This window comes from Falco naumanni, chromosome 12 (assembly GCF_017639655.2).
Source record: "Falco naumanni isolate bFalNau1 chromosome 12, bFalNau1.pat, whole genome shotgun sequence".
NCBI classification, from domain to species: domain Eukaryota; kingdom Metazoa; phylum Chordata; class Aves; order Falconiformes; family Falconidae; genus Falco; species Falco naumanni.
The window spans coordinates 14,164,471-14,187,647 of record NC_054065.1 but is presented as its reverse complement, the minus strand read 5'-3'; the positions used below and the strand labels follow the sequence as shown (position 1 = coordinate 14,187,647).

Genomic DNA, 23,177 nt, shown 5'->3' with positions numbered 1-23,177 from the left:
TAAAGTTGAATGTTTGTGGTTTAACCTTTTCTAAGAAGAAAATGAACTCTATCCCAGCCGAAACTAGGACTGCGTTCTTTGAGAGTGCACTGTAGTCAGTCAGGTGTGATAAGCCCTGAAAATAACTGCTTTCTTAGAACTGCATCTTCCCTTTGTTCTCTGTCTGAAGTTAGATACTGATATTTAAACATACGAGTTTAATATTAGGATATTGTTAAGAGTCTTGTCATGCAAGACATTCTGTTGACGGTGCAATAGATCAATTTGAAAAAGTTAAATGATATCTTCTGACTTTTTCTGCATATTCATGTCTCAATAATAATATGCTTTTAATCTCAAAGCTTCTAGCTTTGTCAAAATTGCAGCTTTTTAGAGAATCAAATCTCTGTGTTGTTTTAGTACTACTTCAGGCTCTTGGGACTTCTTGTGGAGACATTGACACCACTTGCAATTTCACAGTTGTGCATTTGATGGTTTTATGTAGTAGTACTACAATATAGTTAAAATTTTACCACTTCAGATTCCATTCTTTAGATGTTAAACTTCACATCCTGTTAAAATTGATGCTTCTGTTGCCAACCTGCCAGAAGAGTTCAGGGGCAGCTTTTCATCATTTTACTTTCAGATTGTGTTTTCTAGTGTCTCTCCTCAAACAAGAATGTTAAAAATATCTTCTTAACAGGCTGGTTCATCAATGTATTGTTTTGTAGTTGGAGTTAGGGATCATTATCCCCAGTTATCTTGATGGAAGATCTGTTCCTAGGATGTAACAGGTTTATTACTGTGGAACTATGGCATAAAATCTTGCTTCACCATGTTGGTTCAGAGCCCAGGTAGCCAAAAGTTTTCTGTCAGGTTCATTTAGCTTTGCAGAGTACCAGAAGCTTGTATAGCTACCAAAATACCTTGCACATATACCACTTTGCACATTCATGATACATCCACATCTTGAACATTTTATGTGATTTTTAGTTTCTTTCCACTTAAAAAAAGCCCCCCAAAACCCCACCACCACAAACTCAAAAGAGACCAACAGCTGAAATTAGGGGGTGTGTGGAAGGAAAGAAAGGGGCAAAAAAATGATGGGAGGTATGATGAAAGCTTGGTCACAAGGAGAGACTAAATACACCAAAACTCTAAAACCAGGAGGGAAGTGATGGTTGAATAAGGAAGGTCTAAAACAATTCTGTAAAGTCATGAAGGGGACCGGAAGTATAGATACTACATGGTAGTAAATTATCACTACTTATTATTACTGTAACAGACTTAGGGGGCATCAAATGAAATGGAAGAAGCAGAATTTCTAAAATGCCTCTCTTTGTAGGTTCGTTTTATTTTGTTTTGGTTTTTTTTTCCCTTGAGCATGTGTTTGTGGCCAAGAAAGGATACTATCAATAAATCTTTGTTATGACCTAATACACTTGACGTTCAGAACATCAAATTTGCGATATGACAGAGTAAAAATTAAGTATTTTCTTTTCTTCTTAGTACCAGGGGAAAATATTGCAACAATGAAGTATGGAGCACAGGTTGTAAAAGGGGAGCTGAAGTCTGCTTTATTGGATGGGGATACTCAGAACTATGACTTGGATCATGGCTTCTCTCGACACCCGATCGATGATGACTGCCGTTCTGGAATTGAAATTAAACTAGGCCAGCCTTCAATAATCAACCACATACGAATACTCCTGTGGGACAGGGATAGTCGGTAGGTGCTAAGCTGATACAAAAAGGGAAGGTAATGTGTTTTGTACTGGTGAAATATATCAATGTGAAATATTAAGTAAATATTTTCTGGAAGCAGCATGATACAGTGTTGGAGATGACAATGAAAGTTTTATTTGAAAACAACCTGTTTTTTAAATGCAGTTCTGGACAATTACGTACCAAAACATACTTTGTGATACTGAACTAACTTATGATATTTTAACTTATTTTCTGTGTCTTCATTAAATAATTTATATTACTAATGAAGGTTTACATGATATTGTTTTCTATTTGGCACTTAGTTTTAAACTGCTTTTATTTTAGTTTTAAAAACAATTTTCTAGTTCTTTTGCAGAAACAATAATTTTAAAATATTTATATTCCAGACGTTGAAGAAATGTTCATACAGATTTTTTCAATATATCAACATTGTTAAGAAATAACACACCGACAATAATTCAGAGTTAGTAACATTTATTTAAAATGTGAATTACCAACTAACTACAGCAGTTCCTTGAAGCCATTTCATGGTGAGACTGATGAAGTATGAGCTATCATGGATGCCTTGGCCAATTTTTGCTTAGCTACATTAGATTGTTATGGGAATACATGAAAGATCAAATTATATATATTTGAACAATTGAGTGACTGCTTAAGTAGGAAAATTGGAATGTTCTTTTCAATGACAAATTGAATATATTAATTTTTTAACTTGCCATAACAAAAATGTTACAATTTAGTAGGCAGCTCATGCAGATATTCATAAGCAATTTTCTATTAAAGACAATAAAACAAGCTGCTTATACTTTTAACACATTATTACATTTCTGATAAAAGATTAATTTTATATTACTTCCAGACTAACAGTTTAGAATTGCAAAACAGTTGCGTTTTGTTTTCTTAACTAAACAGTGTTACTTTAGAACAGTGTACTAATGTTTTATTAATTTTTATTTTTATTTTCATAAACAAAAATATTTTAAAATGTGAACTACAGTTATTAAATATTCAAAACAGACTGCGTGAATTTTTAGCTATTTAATTGTTTCAAGTAAGTTCTCCTAATTCATTCAACTGAAATTTATGCTTTTCCTCTGTTCTTTTGGGAAAGATTGAAAAGTAAAACTTTGGAGATACAAGGAGCTAATTCATACAATATTTTGCTACTTGTCCCATAAGATCAACTGAATTTACAAACCAGTTATCAACCAATTTTATAAAATTTGAAAAAGTATTAGAGATATAGTAATAATGAGGACTTCTTTAGCAGTTTTTAGAGAGCTTGTGATTAGCAAAACACCCCTCATCTGCAAGGCATTAATCAGCAGCTGCTGAAACTCAGAGAAAACCCGTTCTTCTTGGGGCAGCTTATTAAAAAAATTCTGTTGCTTGGTGTCCTGTGCCCTTCCTCTGAAATTTGTAGAACAAACCACTGTTGCTGGCAGACTATCAAACAAGACAGACCTGTACTCTAGGGGTTTTTGCCCTCATAAATACTGAGGCTACAGTGGTCTAGAATCTAGTTTCTTTCTGTGTAATCACGATTTTTTTTCTTTTTCTGAGGCAAGTTTGCAGTTGGACTTTCTTTTGCTTCTTATCAGTTACAGTACTGGAACTACCAGTTGGTTTTTTTCCCCAGCAGCTCAACTGTCTAAGATAAATAGAAAAGGAAGCATTTGGAGTACTTTGTTCATTTGTGGGTTCCTCAGTATAAGATAATGACATACTGGGGTGAGTTCAGCAGGACACCAAGATAATGAGGGCCTGAGCACACAATGTACAAGGAGATCTTGAGAGAACTTGCCATTTTAAGAGGAGGAGGCTTAGAATGGGTAACTTATTGCTGTCTTCACCTGTTTAATGGAAGAATATAGGGCCAGACTCTCCTTTACAGCTGTGTGCTAGGAGGGCATAGAACAGTGGACACAAGCAACAGGAGAAATTCCTATTAAATATTAGAAAAGGAATTCATAACAGGGTAGCTGAGCTTCAGAAGAGTTTGCCCAGAGAGGTTATGGATATCAGCCCGTGGAGGTGTGCAGAACTTTACCAGCCAAGGCCTTAAGGAACTTGCTCTAAGATTGTCCTCGCTTTTTCTAGAGATCCTTTCCAACCTATGTACACTTCTAGTCATTTAAATTGCCAGCCATTTAACTGCATCTTTCTCATGGGAGACATGAATAATATCTCCAAAAGAGATGTTTTAGCAACTGTACGAGTGCACGGTGGCTTCTTGTTGAACATCCCTGTCTTACAATAACTGCCTGTGAATTTATTTTCAAAGCTAGTTTGAAAATAGGAGTATCTTTTAGATGTATTAGAAACAAGTCTGTTGGTAGGAACAAATAGCCTTCTTTTCAGCACAACTGAAAATGCAGAAGAAAGTTAAAACTGAATACTTAAATGTGGCTGCTTGTATTCTAACCAGTGTTTTTTGACAATCCATAGGTCTTATTCCTACTACATTGAGGTGTCCATGGATGAATTAGACTGGATTCGGGTTATTGATCACTCTAAATACCTCTGTCGGTCCTGGCAGAACCTGTATTTTCCTGCCCGTGTCTGCAGGTTAGTTCATCAATGTAATGTTGCATGGCTATAATTAAATGATGTAGGCACCAGAATAAGCTTCTGGATTTTGCTACATATGCTATTTATGATATACACTACTTTCATCAACTATCTTAAAAATAAATATATTTGTCTGTATTGGTGGATGCTTTTGTAGTATAAATATGGGTGATAAATTGCAGGCATCCTGTTTTGAAAACCCTGGTGCTTCCATCTTTAACTACATATCTCTCTCCTTCCTTTTTTTTTTTTTTTTTTTTTTTGAGTCATATGCACTTTTCCTCTTGCAGCTGATGCAGGTTTTTTTGCTCCGTAGTAAACATAATTCCTTGACTGCCAAAAAGTTTAGGATATGTTTACATGCTTGCTATAGAACTTGGAAATGTATTTTTATGTATTTTGTTATATTTTCTGCTGTTGCGTTGGAAGAGTTTTTAAACTCTTCTGAAAGAGTGAAAGGGGAGAGTTAGGACTAAGGAGATTTGAGCAATGCTTTGTGTAAACCAAAGGAACTAGATGGGTTTAATCTTTATTAAGATGATAGGTAATGTCTTTTTACTGTAGGTGCTGGGAATTGTGGAAAAAGCTTATAATCACATGGAAGCTGTCTTACCCAAAAACTGAATTAAGTTCATTGATAGAGAGGCCACAATCTGTAGATTCTAACGATGTTACTACCATCATTATGTTTTGGGTCATAGGTTTGAAGAGGAAATTCCCTCTATTGTAATAATTATTCTGTAGACATAAACTTTTTAATCAGGACAGCAACTCCTGGAATCCCTAAGGAGGGGAAGTGCTTTCTTTTTCCCAAGGAGTGAGCTCTTTCTCTGGTCTTTACTGATGTTGCTGGCAAGCAGTTGTATTCTATGGGGAAGGAATCTTCTGGTGGTCAGTTGTGTGTGTGTCCTCAAATAACTCTCTCTCAGCCTTCTTGTCCTTCAAGTTCGTAATGAGTGTAACTGACTTGAAATTTATTTTTCCCAATACAGACAAATATGTTCTCATCTTTTCCCTGTAAACATTCTGATTCTGATTTTACTGTTTTCTCTTTCTGAAATGGTTGGCATTGTCCCTTAGTTTGTGTGCATATTTGATAAATTTTTACTTAAAGGTGTCTGTGATAAATCCTCTAGCAATGATGAAGTACCTCATGGAGTTTGTAGGTTACGGGGATATTCTTTTTGTGTTTGTGACCTCAATGTGGTGCAAAGTGGATGGATAGTTAGTAAGCACAGCTTTATTTTGGTTCCATCATGTTACCAAGAAGATTTGAAGAGATCTAGGGTGTTATGGTGGGACTTTCCTTAATCTTCTTTCAAAAGGGCAGCTATTCTTTGGCCTCATCCAAAGACTTGTCTGCAAGTGATTTTTCTATTTCAGCATCAGTTTATCTGTGTATCACACACACCTCTCAGCTGTCTTGTGTGTGTGTGTGTGCGCTATGTTTTGGGAGCATCATTGTTCTGTTTTGGTGAAGGCTTTTTGTAGCCTTGCCTGAAAGTACAGGAGGGAAGAGTGCAGGGGAGAAGTTATTCCAGAGTTTTGGGAGGTACCTTCCTCATTTTTTGACACAAAGGACCTCCAATGATCTCTTAATCATCTGTAAGTGGCTTGCCCTCTGTTGAAGGAGCAAATTATTAGGAGGGAGCTCATTTCATGTGGTGTGTTTGTGTGTATAGGTATTGTCGTGGTTTACACTAGCCACTAAGTAAGTACCATGCAGCCACTTGCTCACTCCCCAACCCCATACCCCACACCTGTTGGAATGGGAAGGAGAATCAGTAAAAAGCTTAAATGTGGGTTGAGGTAAGAACAGTTTAATAATGGAAATAACGTAAAAATAACGACAACAATAATAATTGCAACAAAGAGGAGAGAGAGTAATAAAACCCACGGGGAAAAAACCCAACAAGAGACACAGAATACAATTGCTCACCACCCACTGACTGATGCCCAGCCAGTCTCTGAGCAGCGATTGGTGGCTCCCAGGTGGCTCAGTTTATATACTGAGCATGGCATTCCATGATATGGAATATCCCTCTGGCTAGCTCAGGTCAGCTGTCCTGGCTCTGCTCCCTCCCGGCGTCTTGTGCTCCTGCTCACTGGCAGAGCATGGGAAACGGAAAAGTCCTTGATTTAGAGTAAACATTAGTTAGAAACAAGTAAAACATGAGTGTGTTATCAACATTATTCTCATATGAAATCCAAAACACAGCACTGTACCAGCTACTAAGAAGAAAATCAACTCTATCCCAGCCAAAACCAGGACAGCTATATATTTTTTATTTAAATGCATGCACAAACTCACCTGGAAACCTCCCCCCTGCAGTTTCGTTTTAGCAGGTATCTGAAGTATATAGCTGTCCAGGAAACTACAGCACAGATCGCCTTATCGCATAGGCCTCATGTCTCTAAAATTTTCCTGTTCTGCTCCATGATGCCCAGTAAACCTTTTATTTTCTGTAAATCTCTGTTCCTCGTTATCTTGTCCACAGAGTGGTGGGGAATTCCCTGGAGGTACAGCTGTTTTGAAGAGTGAGTCAGAGAGCTAAAGAGAAAGTCACGTAGCAGCATAAGTTTATGAGTACTTATTGTTAGGGAGCAGTAACCTTAAGGCAATACAAGTTCTCAGTTGTGAGTCAACATGATAATTCAGGGTAGTTTAGATACGACTGTTCTGTAATCTGTCTTTACATCAATGAATTGAAGCCTACGTTATAGTAAGAGTGCGTTTGCTAGTCAAAAGTACAAGTACTGTGGCTATAATTTACTGTTCTCTTGATGTATTATTTCCTCCAAATAAGAAGAAAAGTCTATTTAAAATGTAATTAGAGACCTAAAATTGCTAACAGTTCTTTGAGGAGTTCCACTTTAAGAACTTTGTATTTATTTATTTATATTAATTAGGTCAGATTTGAAGGTTGGCTCTGCTTTGGTCAGGGTTTTGGACCACATGACCTCCAAAAAAGAGGCTTTGTGTGGGGAAGGCTATGTGCGCATACGTATTAGTATTGGAGACTTTTTCTTTATCTAGCTTTTAATTAATATTCTGTTTAGAAAGAAGTAAGCAAGGGGTACTGAACTTTTTTTTTCTGTCTCTAATTTCAAGTTTTGGTGGTTATGTATTTGAAGTAGTTTTGTTTACTTAAATGAGTTAAACTCGTTATCTCTAGGACGCTACCATACACAAAATATAAATCCTAAAATATGTAGCAGTTTCTTCTTATCTAAAAAAGGGATATCTCCAGTGTTGTGAGCACCAATTTAAAATATGAGCTAATACGAGATTGCCAGAATATATTATTTTAATATTTGATACTCTGTTTTTGCAGAGAAGTTATGCATGCTTATCAAAGGGTAGATATGTTTTAAATGTTTAGAAAAAAACTCCCATTTATTTAATTTGATGATGTAAATACCTGCCCCATTTTTAAAGGAAGACTGTAATGTAACTCAGCAAATCACTCACGTTAGCACTAGGTTAATCAATATATTCTTTACACTTAAAGCTAGTTATGTTTTCATATTGCTCAACACTGCTTCTGCTGTATACCCTTGAGTCAGTGTGAGAAGTCCTAGTGTTAAAATTTTCCTGTTCATGGGCAACAGCACAGAGGAGTGCACTGCATTTGCGTTGTCTTGGTAATGCAAATAGCAGCCTTTTGCCAGCAACCACTTAGGGAACTCTGCAGTAATTTTTTTTAAAGGTTTGTATTCACTTTCAGCAGAAGGTGATATACTTAAGTATCCTTCACAGTGCAGTTTCTTACCAGAATAGGTCTAGATAGATGGTATTTTTTTTTAATTTAAAAAAAAGTATTGTTTTAGCTCAAAGTGCTTTATGGCATCACTGTATAGATTGATATTTTGAGGAACAACAAAGAATTGGAGACTAGGTTTATTGCCTTTCTATTTTTTTAATTTACACACCTTTTTTTCAAAGCAAGGGAGTAGAACACGCCAGGTTCTGTACACGTTGTTGAAGGACAGCTTGTTTGTGTCTGATACACCAGAGAAATTGTTCAAACATAGATTTTAAAGAGAATATGAGCCCTGTAACATTAGGCAAGGCTATTTGACTTTTTGAGTTACCTTTCACATTAATATTAGTTATGCAAGGTGAGAGCTGTCAAAGGCTACACTAATATAGAAGGGCTCACCTGAGTTCTAAGAAGCTATTCAGGTATTTCCATGGGCATAACAATTGATGGAATGTATCTTCTGTTTGCATGTGTGCAGGTTGGGGGTTTTGTTTGTTTTTTGAAAACCTTCCGCTTTTCTCAAGTGAATCTGTCCATTTTCGAATCTATAATCAATGCCTCGTTCACACTAGCTGGATGAAAAAAAAAAGCAACCTTCTGGCATTTAATTGTTAAAAAAAATTAGTTTATACTGCAATGAATTAAGACCAGTTCAATCTCCTTAACAAGTAATTTATTGTATTGTGTGTCATAGTTTCTATCATGACTTTGATTTTTTTGATACATGGGGTGTTATGGAATATTCACAATCGTGTTCCTTGGGGGCATTATTGTGCTGCCCATGAAATATAATTTGTACTTGGCAAAGCATGTACCAAGCCATCCAAACTGATTAGGCAGAATCAAGTGAGTAATGTAATAAGATTATTTACATTCTTTTCTTCTTCCTGTTACGTACTTGTATGCTTCAGTCTATGTTCTAATAGGTTTAAAATAACTTTTGCCAACCATAAACTTTGTCTAGATTAGTAGATGGAAAATGGAAGGGCAGTGACAAAAACCTCTGAAACTATATAATGAAAAGAAGATGAGAAGATTGTTTATGCTTTCTCACACACAGAAGATGATTTATTTGTGATTTGTAGGATGTAATTCCTGATTTGGATATATAAACTAATCTGCACAAGGAAGTTTATTTCTTAGGCATTGAAGCTTAGTATAACAGGTGAGAAGGTGTTGCTCTGTTTTGAGGATTTTTTTTTTTTTAAGTAGGAGAAAATGCTAGGTATAATACCTGGGCTTTTTATTGACATAATTGTATTTTAGACTTTTCTTTTGTCCTTTAAATGCTTTTAGAAGACATTATTCCACCACCTTTTAAAAATCGGGCAGCTATATACTGTGCAGAAAAAGCAGATAAGAGCACGGGATCTTAGGGTAATTCTTATTTGGAACTGTTTTCATTGTTTGCACTTATAGCAATTTTCCTGTAGCGCTGAAGACTTTGTTTAGAGGGAAGATGGGAGACAGAAAATAATCTTGTAAGCAGGTTCCTGTCAAAAGTTAGGAACAAATGTCAGGTTTGTAGTTATTCCAGCGTCCTCTTAATATAGTTGGGCAAGGTAGAAGAGAGTGCCTGTGTGTTTGTTTTCCTTGTGTGGTTTGTTACTGATTTTTGAAGTTAATATTTTTCTTTCCCATTTCCAAGTATTTTTAATATGTACCTGTTAATTAAGCCAACTCTTTACCCTGTCATTAACCTGAATAATGAATACCATCTTATTATATTAGAAAGTTCTTATATAGCACTTGAGTTCATTCGCCTGACAGTTTTGTGTTGTGTTTCAAGAAATCAGTGATAAAAATCACAACAGCTGCTTGTAGGTTATTTTTCATAACCCATGTGGGTATCAGTTTGTATATGGGTAAGCAACAGTAGTTCATTTAAAAAAAAAAAAAAAAAAAGGCAGATTTTCAAATCAAGGTCGTAGTCAGAGCTGTGATTCTAAGCCATAGCGCTCTTTTTGGCAGGTAAAAAAGTGCAAATGCATTAAGTGAATGTTAACACCTCTAAAGATCTTTGAACAGGCAGTGCTGCCTTCTGTGTTATCCTTCTCACTTTTTTTCATCCTTCCACTTTTGTTTTATGGCTTCATCTTTTTACTTTTTCCTAGACCACAAATTTTGAAGAACTTCATTAAAACAATTACAAGAAAATGAAAATATTTGAGGTCTCAAAATAAGTCAAATGTAGCCACAAGATGTCACTATAATAAAAGATTAGAAGACTTAATTTCTTTCTGTTTAAACTCTTTTAGTGAAACTGTTATTCCTAGTGTATATTGTGCTTGTATACTAAACTTCCCAGATTTACAGACTCATTCTGGCTTGCTGTTTTTGCTATACAGAGAGCAAGTACAGAGATGGTACATAATTGAGAATTTCTTCCCGGTTCAGTTTTCCATGTTTCATCTGACATTGGATGATGCCAAGTTTGAATTAGGTGAATATTTGCCTAGCCAGACCAATCTGTGGTTTGAAATGTAATGCTGTTTTTCAGTAATATCAGAATTTGTAAAAGGTAATGAAAGAGGTCAGTTTTAATCTTCATTTGCTACTATTTTATTGTCTTCTCTCTTCCTGAGGTGTTATAATGTGACTAATAGAAGGGAAATATTAATTATTACTGCATAAATTTTTGGTCCTAAAGTATGTTTCTATTAAAAGAACTGCTAGATGCCTGTAGAGTAATGCTGTAAATGTGGGAAATTATTTAAGCATATGCTTTTTCCTGGTTTTTATTTTGATTTAAATTGAAAAATGTTGACATTTTCTAATACTAGTAGGTTGAATTAGTAATAGTATAATATGTTTAAGTGCTTTGTGTTTCCCTTAAAGTATTTGGCTGTACAGAAAGTGTGGTGTAGAATTATTTTGCTTTCAAAGGTGTACTTGTGTATTAACTGTATTTATCAGTGCAGAGAGGATTTCTTGCCTTTCCTTTTATTAAGCATTGATGATATTTGGTGGGGTTTTTGTTCAGTGCTTCAATAGTTTTTGATACTAATGATTACACAATTTGTAACCCTCTGCCTGAGTGGAGACAAATTAAATTGTAGTTCCTGTCTCCTGAGGATTGAAAAAGGCAAAACGTAGGGAGAGCAAATGTTTCAGTATTAACACAGTTCTAAACTAAGAAGTATTAGTAGTTGTGCACAATTATTTTGCAGGTAGTGACATGCGAAGACATGTGATTTTCAAATACAGGCTAGACAAGACTGTTTTCTTTAATTCTGTTCTTGATCAGGCAGCTTCAGATACCTGTACATTATATTGGTTATGGTAAAGTCATTTAATTTTCTTTCCACTTGGGAGAGTCGCTCATTAAAATTAGCTACTGATTAAACAACGTCTCACTTTCAGCCTTACCAGTAGGTCTCTGACATCCTTATCTATAGTAGATAATGATTTTGCAGTTTTACTGTGCTTGGTGGAAACTTAGTGCATAATAACTTGCCAAACATGCTCCAAGTATGGTTCAGTTTAAGGAGATGTTGAAACAAGTGAAACTCAAAAAAGCAGTTGAAGCACTGTCCCAGGTACTTGAAGTAATCTGAGAAGAAAACAGTGTCTGCAGTTCTAATTTAGCACTGACTTTTTTAAGCAATTCTGTGTCCTCTGCCCTCCCCTAGTAGGGAACAGTGGTGTTCAGAAAAAGCATGCAGACATCCAAAAGAAGCATTTATTTCAACTTGAATTAAGAATTGTTTTAAGTTAAAATGCAATCCTTCTACATCACTGACCTAACCGGAAAACATAGACTAAGAGTTGCTGGCAGGAGCTCTCATAAGGGCTTCAGTCAGTCTGAAAAACATTTGAAAAAATTTTCATCATGAAGTCATTAATATCTTTATAAAAGGACTTATTGCAAATGGAATGATTAAACTTGGGCAACTGGAACCATCTTTACTTTAGTTACCGCACTTGAGAAATGCAAATGGTTGCATAGGCAACATGTTGATTAGTTATTTTATTTGTACTGCGCATTGGGAAGCATATGTTGTGTAAATATTTTATTTCGAACTGTGCAGATATGCTGATGTTTTGGAGTTTAGAAAAAAAACCCAGCACCTTGCTGCATAAAACAGATTAGCTTTTTTCGTTTCTGGATAACTGAAATCTTAACATCTTTTCCTGTGTAATACAGTGATAATGTAATGTCCAGAGATAAGTAAAAATTATCTTGGCCTGTGTTAGAGAAACATATTATTAAAAGAAAGCAATTTTGAAATGTCACTCCATACCTTAGAGGGTTTTCACAGATGTTCTTTTCACAAATCACTTTTCACTGCAGGCATGCAGTTTTCTTTTTTGGTTTTGTTTTGGGGTTTTTTTGAGGTGGGAAGAAGAGCTGATCACTCTTTCTAGTAGAAGGTGATCATATTGGAAAATTTTTACTGGTATGTTTCCAATACCTTGCTTTTTAACTTAGTGAAATACAAGGAAATTATTTCCTGAAGCCTCCATTTTAGTGGCTAGATGCTGCTAGATTATCTTTCTGTCTGTCATGTTGAAACATCTTTTTTTCTGGTATGTATTCAGTCTGGCATTTTATTTCTTTTCCTAAGATAAGGTGATAGTCTTAGATATTTCAAACAATGTAGATCATCTACACAGGATCAAGAAAGCTATTGCCTCATCTGCGACCGAGTGTTTACTGATTTAAAAGATCCCTTTCCTCATTTCAGGATATGTATACTTTTGATCTTAAGCTTACACTTCTAATTACAGCTCCAAATGTGGTCCTAGTGATTTAGAAGCTCATTTCTCTACAGATGTAATCAATAACACTTTTCATGAAGAACTTTATCAAGGCAGCTTTTTTCTTCTCAAATTCCTTCTCTGTCTCTGCCATAGCAATTTCAGTTACCCTAACCTAAAGAGCCCAGCACAGATTTGAGGAAAAGCAAAAAAGCTGTCATGCATTTAAGCTGTCAATAACAACCTGCCAGACAACTCATCCTCTGAAAATGGAAATTTGTCTGAAAAAGTGTGTGTAGAGGGGTCAATATGGCTTGTATAGAAATACCTGAGAAATGTGAGAGAGTGCCTGCCAATCCAGTTTGTTGGATACAAATTATAAAAAAGTATAGTATATTTTTCTCTTTTTGGTTTATAGTTTAGAGGAAAGAATTAACTTTTTAAGAGATCCAGAATACATTTCTCATGTTTGACATAATAATAAGCAGGGAGGTTCGTAATGTAGTTAGAATTTCTATGTATTCTGGATTTTGATGTTTTCATTGTGAGTTTCTTAAACTGTTAATTGTTTCTAGATCTGTTTTCAAGCTGTTTCACCTTCTAAGAGATCTGACATAGGTGAAAATTATCAGTAATTTTTCAACTTGACAGTGATACATAAAGATACACCTAAACACTAAATTATCAAATTATTCATAATAATTCTACAGCAAGTTTTATTTTGAAGTTAATGTTGCATAAGACAAATCTGTGTTTAAAAGGCATCTTCAACACTCTTTAAATCCTCTTCTGTGATTTCTTTTACACTCCAAGAGCTAGAATTAGCTGTGAAAACTTGCCATATGTATTTACAAAGACAGGCTTTTACAAAAGGAAATCTTGTTTTGCTGGATTTGTAAGAATTCTGGTTTATTTTAGTTTGTTGATCAGTGATGGCCATCTGTTGAAGTTGTTTGATACCGTTGTATAAATCATTTCTCTTTTTCTGCATTTCTCAGCAGATAATGGGCATGGTTTGTTGACGTGTATCTGAAACACTGTACCACACTTAGAATTACACATTATGAATACTCAAATTGTATATGCAAAACCAAGTAATACGCTTATATGGAATCACTTTTCAGTTTTGAACTTCATAAAGCCATCTGTCAACCAACACTAGGCCAGTCTTGGTTGTAGAATAATTTAGATGACATTAAAAATTTTATAGTAAAGCAAATTTGTCTGTTGTTAAACTTGATTCTTTGTTTGCAAATTTCAAATTATCTTCTGGGCAGCACTTTTTAAAGGTATACATCAGTGTATGAATGGGAAAGCTATAAACTAAACTGCTTTACTCAGTGTCCTTTTTCTCTTCAACAAAAGCTTGTAGAGCTGGTGGTAAACCTGAGCTGCTTGAGCTTGGACTGCCCTTGCTCTTTCTCATCTCAGTTTCAGTTGGATTAGGCTGATGGCTACATTTGGTGCAGTTTTTGAATAGTTTACTGTTCCATGAAAGAAATATTCACCCCCTAATATGGAAGAAGACAGCATGTGAACAGTTGAAAATGAGAAATCAAGCTGAAATAAATAAAAATGAACAAATTAGGTGCTGTAGAGAACCAAATTTATGGGAGATAAGACATGTGAAAGTGTGCATAAGCATCTTCAACTGACAGAAATGGTGAGTGAAGAAAAGAAAGCAATAGAAGAGAGATCAGACAGAAAATACAACATTTGGAAAAAAATATCAGTGTAAGTGATTTTTTTTTTTTTAATATAGTGTGTTACAGTAGGGATAACTACAGGAAAACCATGTGTAACTTATCATTATGAGGCTGCTACTGGAAGCAGTTACGTTATTCTTTGTTATGTCTTCTAAAAGAGAGAAAGAGTGATCTTTGTAAAACACCAGATTCTGCATTTATGTTTTGATTTTTACCATGAAGCAGTTTTACAACTTTCATGTTTCATGTTACAGCTTTCATGCTTGTTTTTCATTTGTAAGATTGGGACAAATGTTTCTATACTTCACTGGAGATGTAATAAAGATCTTGGAAATTTTAGATACTGTAAGTAACATCATTAGTGATCAGTAAAGTAGTGGCTTCATTACTTTTCTTTGTACCATTTTCTTTGTTGTTTCTACTGGGGAATAATAGCAACAATGGAAGGTGTATTAAATATTGATTTCTAAATCTGTATTCTGTTCAGTTCAATTATCCTGTCTCTTTTAATGGCAAATTGCAAAGTTGGCTAATCAAGCTGCATTCTCATTAACAACTTAAGCGCCCTGTTGAGTCAGATCAACTGGCACCCCACCCTGTGTCTTGTCTGTGACCCTGAGAGCAGGAGGTGCTGGTCAGGGAGAGACTGCGAGCCGGGCCATCCTCTGTGTTTGGTTCTCCTTATACCCCTCTGATCCTGTTAGTATATGTTGATAGATTTCTTGTCTGTTCATTTATCTAAGGTCCTTCTCTGATTGGGCTGTTACCAACTGCTTTCACAGCTTCTAGTGGCTGCAAATTCCAAAAGCTCATTAACCACTGCATAAAAGAGTTTTGTCCATTTAGAAAATTCTTTTTACTGGCTTGTGTCTTCTAGTTCCGGTATTGTGGGATCTTCCGTGTAGCTTGAGTGACTCTACTGTGTACTCCTTGAGGTGTGGAGACCATAACTCTACACAAGCACTTGAGATACGGGTGCATCAAAGTGTTGCAGAGTGACAGAACAACACTATTTTGTTCTCAGCCCCCTTCCCAATGATGTGCAATCTTGTAGTGATCCCTTGCCCCTGGCATTTGACTACCCCCAAAAGCTTACTTTCATCTGCAGACCTGGAGACCGTACCAACAGAACTTAGGCTCGTTAGCTCCCACGCTACTTAAAAACAAGACTATGGATTATGGTTTTGATTTAATAGGTAGGAAAACTGAATCTGAGTGAAACAGTGTGTATAGGTGTATACATAGACACTCTTCCCATTTGAGCTGTATTTCATCGCCTCTTTTTAAGGGAAGGATTTGTTCTTCTATATACATCTAAATAATGTCTATTTAGATGAAAACTGGGTTTAAAACTTCGGTAGATCAAAATGGGGCGAAGGGCTGGAAGACATTATTGGTGATGATTCCAGTTTGTAGTAAATTATAAAGCATATATAACAGCTGTAAAGAGAGATGACTTCCTCTGTCATATTTCATCTTGCCTTCATAGGTAAGTGTGTAAATGAAAGGGAAACAAATTGGTTCAGTATGGCAAATCTGTATTATTACGTTGGAGTGACAATGAATGAAATTGAAATAACTCACTCTTGGGTGAAACCAGAAACTATAAATGTGTTTTATCCTCTTGGTGCGGATTGACATACTGCAGATTAGTAGTAAGAGAATGTTCCTCTTGTCATCAGCAGTAGTCAGACTTGTTCACAAGTACTGAAATACAGTCAAGAAAAAGGGGTTTACCGTACTCTCATGTAATTTACACAGAAGAGCATGTAGTTTACCATTTTAACAGAAGCTGCTGTTCACTGTTAAAAAATTTATTGTTCAGACTTCTTAAACCCTTTTTATCCTTTGTATTATGGAAAGATTGTTGTTACCTGTGCCTTGTCTGCGTCAGCTGTGTATCACCTGATGCATAGATCTGGGAAGATACTGAAGATTCTTTACTGTCCTCTATCATGTGGGCATGTGTTGGCACCATCAGATGGAGCACCTAACTGGTCTTCCCCACAGGTGTCTGGAAGTAAGTCTAACAATAAGGTTTTGGGTCAGCAGCGGTTTCCACAACTGACTGACAGTCTCTCAGCATTTCGTAAAGAATGAGACATCCTTGAAAAGTTCACAGTGCCGTATACAAGCTGAGCTTGTGGATTTTGTAGCAATGATACACCAGCAAGCTAGCAGGAAAAGTATCTGCAGCCACCAAAACTTTTCATTTTTCCGGTCACCTATTATGAATGCAAAGAAAATCAAATCCAAACTGTTCTGATCATTCAAAAGATACATTTTTCTGTTTTGCTGATGGCTGTGGCAAAGTCACTAGAAAATGCCTCTCTTCTAGAAAATTTAGTTGCATTTCTCAATTTCAACTTGCACAGTTTGGTTTGCAGAGTAGTAGTATGCCAAAATCCATGCCAATAGTTCATTCTTCCTTGACAAAAATTGGTTTAGTTATGTTTTTCATAACTAGTAAATTATGAAGAATTCTTCTGTTACTGAGACTTCAATGAAAAATTTAGGAGACTGCTCTTAAGCCAGCTTTCCTTGTGTATCTGTTTGTTTCTTATTGTTAGTGCGACTACTGGAGAAGTGCAGATGGTCACCTTAGTTTTCATGTGATGTGTGAGTTTCTCTGCAGAAAAGTATGCTGCTAGGTATTTAATCTTCTGGCGCATAAGAATTGTTTGGACACCGCTACTGTTGAATCTGTTACAGCACAGAAGTGTATAACGTTTCAGAGAAATAGTCTAACAAGGATAGTAATTTGCCAATTTCACAGCAAAGTAATTCTAGAGGCCAGTGTAAGGTAACACAAATTGCTGGAGGAGGCTAATCTTGCTACATTGCACATATAATTAATAGAGAGCAGAGAATCTCCTGCAGGACTTGACAGAGAGCATGAACCTAAACGTGGTGTTTCAAATGCCTTTTGGAGAAGTCTTTTTATGTTCACTGATAGTGTTGGGGAACCTCAGGTGGCTCTTCCCACAATGTGGCTCCCCAAGCTGAATGCCTGCAGTTAAATGATGTAAATAATTCCTCTTTCCTTTAGGAATTTTTTCTTGTTAGCAGTGCTCATGTTATGAACTGGAGATATGCGTGAGATGGAAGGGGTTAATACTACTTTGGAGGCATGTTAATACAAGGGCCTGCCCGTGCAGGTAAGACCCATGCTCAGGAAATGACTGATTGATAGTGGGGAAGAAAATTACTACTGGAAAGTATTTTCAGAAACAGCGCTCTGAATTTAGTTAATGTGCAACACTTAAGCTTTTGAGGGGGAAGAAACAGTACAAATTAATTAAAGGGAATGTAGGTAGGAGATAGAGGTGGCAGTATGGCTTTTCTGCTCGCGTAACCTAGGATTTCTATACATCAGACATCAACATGAGATAAGGGAAGTGTGAAAGAAAAACCCATGAGTGTTTTGACTGCAAAGCCCTTAGGTTTGTGTCTGGTAGACTGGGGAGATGATGGAACTCTGGAATTCATCTTTTAAATACCGATGAGTCTAGACTTCTTATTCAAGGGGCAATGGACAGTGTGTATTTTACGGGCATCTATTTCTGTGTTGTGGTTGTCTTGTATTTGTCATCAGAAATAAGGTGATTGAGAGGAGATAGTTGTATTTTGGAGAAAATCTGAGTTTTGTGGGTTCTATCCAACAAGTTGCTGAATTATCACACGCACTTAATAAAATGTTTGGGCTTCTTGAATTAAATAAATTTCTAAGTTGGAATTCTCAAAAGATGCATTTTAGACACAATATTAATTTGACATTAATAATCTAAAAAGACATTTAGCAGCTGGGGAGTTGACTGAACATTTTATTCTGTGCTATAAATTTGTTTAGTGCACATTTCTTCCAACAGCTATTGTTAAAGAATCCTCCAAAGCGTGGGCTAAGGAAAATTGCTTTAAGCAGTCCGTGGAATGCAAACTTGAGTGTGTGTCCAGGTTGGCCTGTTTCCTTTATTAGCTTTGGCAATTATTGGTCCTCAGTTAAAAATGTGATGCATTTTTTGTTCTGTGTGCTTGGGCGTAATGGCATTGAAACTTTTTTTTTTAATGGGAGGTGGGGAGAGTGAGAAGTAGTACTGTTCTTGAGCACTTGGAGGACTTCATTGGTATAACTTTTATAAAATCTTCAAAAAATAACTGATCTCTAAAATGTATCTTCTCTGACTATTTACTCTGCTTGAAAAGTCTGTTTAACTGTTTACTCTTACTTGACACTTTTTCTGATTTTGTGCTGTGGATGACCAGTGTTTGAGCTGTTCAGAAACAAACCACCAAATTTATTTAGTGGTTGCAGTAAAAATAATAAAAAAATAAATTGCAGGGGGAAGGAGGCATCTAGGCACCGAAGAACATCTGTTATCTCATTCTACTTTTAAGTAAGCTCAGTGGTATGTTATTTAAAATTGCCATTTTGGTGAAATTCATAATCTAGTCTTTATTATGTAGCTTCATGCCTTACATTGTATGCAACTGCCATGATGCAATTTAAAAAGTTGAATATATTTGTTCTCTTCTTTATTACCTAAAAAGGAAATGTTTCAGTATGAAAATGTTATGGTCATTATATCAATTTTGTAAGTGCAGATGGGAGGAATTACTATTGATCTAATAGATTTAATAGTTCATATTTGAGATCTATGGAATAGAAGTAATATTTTGCAGCTGAGTAACTGCTAAGTGTAATCCTTCGGGCAGAATTCTGAAAGCTGTAAAACTGGAAAATTACATTCTTTTCTTTTTCAGGCATAACTGCACTTGAATATCTTTGTTCATTTTAGCTTCTAGTGAATTATATCTGCATAAGGAGGTAAATTATGTATTTTATTTCATTTGTTCAGATAAGAATTCAGTTTGGGTATTAAAATTGGGAACTATATGCTGTTACCATGGAAATTACTTGAAGTAGTTGCAGTACTTAAGAGAAAACAGAGGTCACCGTAGGAGTCACAAACAATGGAGAGTTCTTTTATACAAGGTGCATGGGATCGGCACTGAGCTTTTAAGGTCTCTCTGCAGTGTTTTTCCTATTTCTAGGGGCCTTTTTAAAGGCGAGTTTTTCTGAGGTCCTGTGAACACCTTTTGGGTTGCTTCCTCCTACAGTTTTCTCCTCCTCCCACCTTCTGATTTTCAGAATCAGTCTGTACTACTTCAGACGTTGGCTAAAAGAAATGACTTGACATTACTATGGAGTTTTCCTACCAACCTAGTCTTGTAAGGAGAACTTTTATGTTGACTTTGTAGTTATCTTGATTAATGGGTCAAGAAGGTTATGTACAAACATGTCAGTTCTTCAGTTGTTAATGAGCTCCAGCCCACTTAATACAGTGGTTTCATCAAAGTTGGCTAAAATACTCTTAAACTCAGCAAGCAAAAGTTGCATGAAGATGGAATAGACTAGCATGTGTCATCTTAATGATGCACAACTTGTCATAAAAGAGGAATATGTACAAATTAACATCACTGTAGGAGGAAGAAAGAAATTCTTTTTGTCATTTATATTTTCTTGTGGGTAGTGTTTCAGGTGTTCAGACACAGTGCTTTAGAATGGACTTCTTCGTGAATTGCAGGTAAATATTTTCAAAGCTGTACATAAGAAGTAATAAATGGGTTAAGTGGTGTCAACAGAATTAGGAAGAATGTTTTGTTGATGTGAAAACAATGTGATATTTGTGCTAAAAAAGATTTGGAACTGTTTCAGCAAATGAAATGGCAGATACATCTGTCAGGTAGCCAAGATTATTTGTAAAGTGGTTTTGTGCATCTTTGGATAGCATAATTGGATTAATACATAAATGCACGATAATATAGTTCTTGTCAATGTCACTCTGATTTATTCTCAAAGTATCAGAAAATCAGTCTGATAATTATTGTGTTTAAAGGGAAGCAAATGGTACACTGTTTTCTTTCTTCATCCAAATTTTATGGCTTTTACTTGAAATAAAACAGTTATTTCATCCTAGATAAAGGCAGCTGGCTTTCTCCAGGCTTTCTTTAAAAATACAGTATTAGCCTGATCAGGGGGATTAAATAAGATCTTAAGAACTGTGTAGCCTGTGAGTCTCAGAAGAGATTGGAGAGGTTTAGAAAGCATGGACAGAAGAGGAGAATAGGAGGATAAGCTTTTAAAGTAAAGAAAGCCTTCTAAACTGAGGGTGTTAGCCAAAGGGCAAAGTAAGCTGTGTACATAAGATGGGATTTGGAGCAAGTGTCGTGCAAAATGTAGAAACGTGGTCATGCAAGACGAGCCTAGAGAATGCTTAGGAATGCTGAAAAAACAGAATTTATCATTCTTCCTAGAAAGTATGGTTCTTTCTAGTAGCTATTGTATAAAACTTCTGAAACCTTTTCAAGTAGTCTATAACTGCATCTAAAAATTCATGAACTAAACAGTCCCTTTGTCCATTCTGTAGTCCTGTAATGAACTGTCACGGTTTGGCCACATCTACCCTATCAAACTCTTTTCAGCTTCCAGAATGGACTGACCATCCTCATTGCCCATGGGGGCGATAGCTTCTGGCCTGTGCGCGCCCCCACCCAAGCAGTGCTTTAGAAGGGAGTGCCAGTTGGGCTGGACTGGAGTCGTGCTAGTGACAGATCTAACACTTTAGTAATGCAGGCAGTATGTCCGGTTTCAGATGACCTTAAAAATGAATAGTGTAGCCAGAATAATCTCAAGACCAAATTCTGGAAGAGTTTATCCTGTGCTTTTGTGCCCAATCGCTGCTGCACAGAACAGGGGAATAGCCTGGAGGTAGCGCACCTGAGATGGGAGCCATCGGGTCCATTAAAGGCATGGCTGCAATTCGTTTGAACGGAGTGTTTTAGAGATTATGAAAGCTCTTTGCATGAGGTTCAACTTGTTAAATGATTGATTTGGAGAGCTTTGGTAGTAATTTTCCTGGCATGCCAAAAGCCTCTCTGTGTAAGCTGTTCAGTGACACGCTAGATAACATGTGAGCTGTATAGATGTTTTCATTTTCTGTTACGATACAGAGTGAAGCAATAAAGGATGTCACTGCATTTCTTTAGGTTTTGTAGAGTGCATGGATAATATTTTTTCTGAATACAGGTAGTCTTAAAAATTCTGTTAGCTTGTAGTAGTTGTCCTTTTACAGATGAGAAAAATAAAGCTAAAAGATACTCTCTAATCTGCTTTTTTTAATGGAACAATCTAAAGTTGCAAAGTTTTGGGTTTAGTGCTTGAATGAAGGGTTTGGATGCTGTATATTAAACAGATGCAATGAATATTAGTTGCTGGATTTTTAGTAGGATGTAAGATACATAAGTGAGTGAAGCAAAATGTATTCAGCAATTGTCAAATCCAAGATCACTTTGTTTCTAGGGAATAAGAAATGCAGTATCAGTTACTCTTATATAGAAAGTTTGTCCTCTGGTCCAAGTTGAGATTTTAATATGTTAAAATCTTTTCTGCTTGATCTTTGATGCCATTTTGTTCATCCCAAGTTGTCTAGCATCTCTTGACAGTTTTTAGGATGATGGAACGAATGGTGAACCTGCAGAGACCTAATACCCTCCCAGGGGGCTGGTGGAAACATTAATGTTACTACCTTTACAGAATGCGAAACCTTATGGTAGCATATTGCAGCGATAGAGTTAATATTCAGTTAAATAAAAGTGGAAGAGGAGCAATAGTGCAAGGGAAGGAGTGAGGAAATTAAGTGATATCTTTTTAGAAGTCTGCCTTATTGCTGCCTGCATTGCTCCTCTGGGATTTTTCTATTGTTTGCAAGAAAAACGGCAAGCTCTTCTTGAAAAACCCAGGTTGAAATTACTGCTATAAATATTTTTTTTTTTTCATGGTGTAAAACCTTTTTTTAGATGAGGAGGGCTTATTTACCAGTGTTTTCCTGGAATGGCTCAGTTCAGTTAATTTCAGATGACAAGCTCCAGAGTTTTCTTCCCCTCCTCCCTCACAGCCCCCACTTCCCAATGTGTAGAAAGTACAATTTGTTATTGGTTTGCCTTGGGCTCTGGAGACCTCATTAAGGGCCCAGAAAGGCGTTTCTGTCTCTGCTGTTGGACGCTTTTCTGTTGAACTGGGGCCATCTACATTCTTACATAGAGAGGAGTACAAGGGCTGGAGGATGAAAACTGGTTAGGTTTATATTGCTTGCCTGTTGATAAAAATAGTGATAGCAGATTAAAAAAACCCTGCTGCTCCTTAGGCTTTAGTATTATACTAAAATTTGCAATGCAGAGGCAGATCAGCTTTGAGATGGGAATGTGAGCAGGAAATCGCAAGTCATTTTTGTTCTGTTTATATGCAGAGTGTGATGGCGAGGAAAGATGCCAGCAAAATACTACGTTTAGTCACAGTTCTGAGACACCATGCTAACACTTTAAATTCCTATTCCTATAAAATACTGCAAGAGCACCTCCTGGAGCAAGAGACGGGGCTTTTTAGTCTGTGCAGTAGTTCTGGACACTATATTGGAGCAGTAAGTGTAGAAGAGCTATCATACATGTACGATGTAATTTCATACCAAAAGCCAAGATGCCTGTGAGAAACTGTTCGTTACATCCTTACAGTAATTTAGAGGTTTAACATGAAATGTACAGTCACGTCTTTCAGTAGCAAACAAAACTGTGAATCTTATGTATTTAACCCCACGCAGGGTACTGAATTTTAATTTAAGCCTTCTTACTGACAATAAAATAGCAGTTGAATAAAACTGATTTTCTTACATAA

The 23,177-nt window shown here is 36.2% G+C and overlaps 1 protein-coding gene across 1 annotated transcript in view; it reads left to right on the top strand.

The window, feature by feature from the left end:
* BTBD9 (BTB domain containing 9) overlaps window positions 1-23,177 on the top strand; it is a 117,719-nt gene that overhangs the window by 11,393 nt on the left and 83,149 nt on the right. Inside the window, exons 6-7 of the mRNA XM_040612351.1 lie at window positions 1,489-1,708; window positions 4,156-4,275. Of these exons, the coding sequence (XP_040468285.1) occupies window positions 1,489-1,708; window positions 4,156-4,275 (340 nt within the window). The remainder of the gene's footprint in view (window positions 1-1,488; window positions 1,709-4,155; window positions 4,276-23,177) is intronic.